The following is a 3,253-nucleotide window of genomic DNA, read 5'->3' on the forward strand; positions in this document are numbered from 1 at the left end:
CCCGGGGGGAGACCAAAGGCGGGGAACAGCCAGCCTCTGCCACCGTGTACCGGTCACTGCGGCTTCCAGGTGGAACCACGTGCTGATGTGTCACCAGGCATCACAGGGATGCAGGTGCCACAGGCACCCCAGCAGGTCCCCCTTGCCCGGGGGGTCTCCAGACCCAGCAGGGGCTGGAGGCATGGACGGACCATGCACCAAAGGGACTGGGAGCTGTTGAAACCCAGGCCGGCTCTGCCATGCAGGATAACACAATGAACACAGAGCAAGCCCTGACCAAAGCCTTTCCCTCCAGTGAAATAACAACCCCCAGCCCCACAACCAGGCTCCAGGAATAGCCCCAGCCCTGCTGGGACCTGAGACCATCCCGAGCATCCCTCTGGCACCGGCACCACATACTCAGCCTTTCCCAGGGTTGCTGCAGCCCTGTTTACACAGAGCAGCTGGGTGGGCGCCAGCTGCCTCTGGGCCGGCGTGGGGAAGGTGCAGGGAGACCCCTTGAGCCCCCCCTGCCCTCACTGCACACAGGCACCCTCTGTCTTTCCCGAGCCCTGCCCGGCCCCTTCCACAAACATGGCCTCTGTTATCCAAAAAAAATCCGGCCCCGGTGCACCGTGCTCTGGGTGAGGAATCGTTCTCCACGCTTTGATGCTGGAGTTTGGGCAGGGCGTGCTGGGATGGGGGCCACCTCCATGTCCCACCTGGGATGGAGGATTTGGCCTCATGCTGTGCCACTGTGCACTGGGATGCAGCTGCTCAGGGCATCCCACCAGCATTGCACGCCCAGGGAGGAGCTGGGCTCAGGAAGCGCGGCACGGGGCTGAGCCCCATACCAGCACAGAGTGGGGAGCACTGCCTTCACCCTGTGGTTTATTCATCAAGGTCCTCTCCGAGGCAGCACATCCCCAGCTTCTCATGCTGGGACAAGCGCAGGGAGAGTTTGGAGTGTGCAGGGGACAGTGTCCCCGAGCTGCCTGGATGCAGGGGGTCCCCAAGAGCCCCAAGAGCTCCAGGTCAGGGGCTTTGCCAGGTGTGAGCATCCCCCTACAAGCCCAGTTTGTGCCCAGGCAGCATGGGGAGCTCACCCAAAGTCTCTGCCCCTCCATCCTCAACTCTGCTGTGCACAGCAGTGGGATGGGCTCTGGCCCCAGCTTGGATGCTCTGGCTCCACACCAAGCTGGGGCAGGGTTACGTCAAGGACCAAAAGGGTAAATAAGGCATTTTGCTGCCGTGACAGGGACTGTTCCTCTACCTGGGGAACCTAAAAACCTCACAAAACAGCTCAGCAGAGCTCCAGGCACCAGGTACCCACCCTCGCAAAGCAAAATAATGCACTTTGAGATCCAGAAGCTGCAGACTGAGAATGGGCTGAGCCCCTGCCAAGCATTGTGACGGTCCTGGGGACCTGTGTGTCCCTGTTACCGCTCTGCCATGCTCACCACCCTGGGTTTGGGGCTAGAAAGGATGCTGTGTGTCATGTGCGCTGCCCTGCCAGGAGTAAAGGCCCTGAGGTTTGGCCCTCTGCCCCCTCCCCAAACCCCAGAACCTTACCCACGACCTTGGGCAACTTCTGACGGCGGAGGGGGATGCGTGGGAGTTTCATGCTGATCCGACTAAAACGCCCGCACAAGCATCTCGGCGGCTTCTTGGCTGCTGCCGGGTCCTGGCTGGAGCTGCAAGAGAAGGTGATGGTCCCATCAGAGAGGCACCAGCATCCGCCCCGCGGTGGGGACAGCCTTCACGGGGTGACAGAGTTAGATGCTCGGGGATGCTGCAAACGCAAAGAGGTTTGGGGAAAGATAATGAGGCAGATCAAAACAGGGGGTGCCCAGGGCACAGAGGGTCAGGGACCTGCCGGGGCTGCTGTCAGCCCCGGGTACCATCTTGCACCGTGCCAGGATGCAGAGCAGTGTCAGGGGATGGTGGTAAGGCCAGATCTGGCCACGACCATTGGCAGCCTGTCCCCAAAACACCCGCAATGCCAGGCCAAGACCCTGAATCTTAAAAAAAAAAAAAAAAAAAAAATCATCCCAACCCAAAAACAAACACGTGGCTTCTCTTTATTTGCTCTCTGGTTTTGAAGCCTCCCGGGCCAAGTTTTCAAGCAATTATCTGCAGCCACAGGAGCGAGCGGTTTTGTGTGTTGATGCGAGGCAACCTGCAATGTGCCCACTGCCACCACGGTCCCTCAGGATGCTCTGGCAAGGGACCGTGGTGACCCAGCTGTGTCGGGAACATTGCAGAGGTCTGGGCACCCTGGGAAAGAGGAAACTATTCTGAGCCATTTCCCCTCTTCCTGTGCAATACTTCTTCACGCAGGGCTGCATGTGTGCTTTTATCTGCGGGATAATTACACGCAGCCCCCAGGCTCTCCAAGCCAGATGTGCTGGGCTGGGATTGAACTGGTAGGGCTGCAAAGGGAGGCTTCTGGAAAATTCCTGTGCAGTGGCTGGTGGCATCAGGGGGGGCTTTCTCTGCAGCCAGAGGAGCTCCCACAGCTCGCTCATCCCTTGCCGAGAAGCACAAGCCTTCCTGCCCTGCAATGTGGCTGTCCCCATCCCTGTCTCCACGGCGGGATGTCACCTGGTGCTGCCAAAATGCTGCCGGCATCCTGACCTTAATGCAGGAACTTGCCCTCCCTGCTCCGAATGTCTCTGTGCGGGACAGCTGGCAGTGATGCAGCCCATCACCCCCCCAGGTCCCACCCCATGGCCCAAGGGTTTGTTCTGGGGAGCTTGGTCACAACTTGATACCCTCACTGTATTTTAGGGTTCCCTTCGCAGATCAGCTTCAGCCCCCAGAGACTGGAGGGAACCTGGTGGGTTTCCATGACATGATGGCCCACGAGAGGGAAATAAAGTCAGGGAGAGGGGGACGGGGGTCCCCACGGCAGGGCTCACCCTGTGTCCCTCCAGTCAGTCCCCCGGCTGAGTGCTGCCCTAAGGATGCAGCGAGACCTGCTCAGACCTTGGGGACCCACAGGGCATATGGTGCCAGGAGGGCAGCGCTGCCCTGCCTCAGTTTCCCTGCAGCACTGCTGTCCCAGTGCAGTTCCTGCATCCTCCCACCAGTCCCAGCCCTGCACTGGTCACCCGTATCCCCAGCTCTCCCAGACCCACAGCTCCCCTCCGCTGCTCAGGCTTTGTGGAAGAGCCCGGTGAGAGCCCACCCAGCCCCGGCACTCACCCGCGGGCTTCGTCCTTCTTGCGGCAGACGCAGCAGCAGCAGAGCAGGGAGAGCAGGAGGATGAGCA

The 3,253-nt window shown here is 60.3% G+C and overlaps 1 protein-coding gene across 1 annotated transcript in view; it reads right to left on the reverse strand.

Moving 5' to 3' along the window:
* The window catches only part of LOC104169495 (scavenger receptor class F member 2-like), a gene marked incomplete at its 3' end in the record, with an annotated part of 11,048 nt that overhangs the window by 3,738 nt on the left and 4,057 nt on the right, over window positions 1-3,253 (reverse strand). The window contains 2 exon segments of the mRNA XM_009710421.1: window positions 1,552-1,673; window positions 3,187-3,251. Coding sequence (XP_009708723.1) covers window positions 1,552-1,673; window positions 3,187-3,251 — 187 coding nt within the window.

Source organism: Cariama cristata, unplaced genomic scaffold (genome assembly GCF_000690535.1).
Source record: "Cariama cristata isolate BGI_N322 unplaced genomic scaffold, ASM69053v1 scaffold23291, whole genome shotgun sequence".
Classification (NCBI taxonomy): Eukaryota; Metazoa; Chordata; class Aves; order Cariamiformes; family Cariamidae; genus Cariama; species Cariama cristata.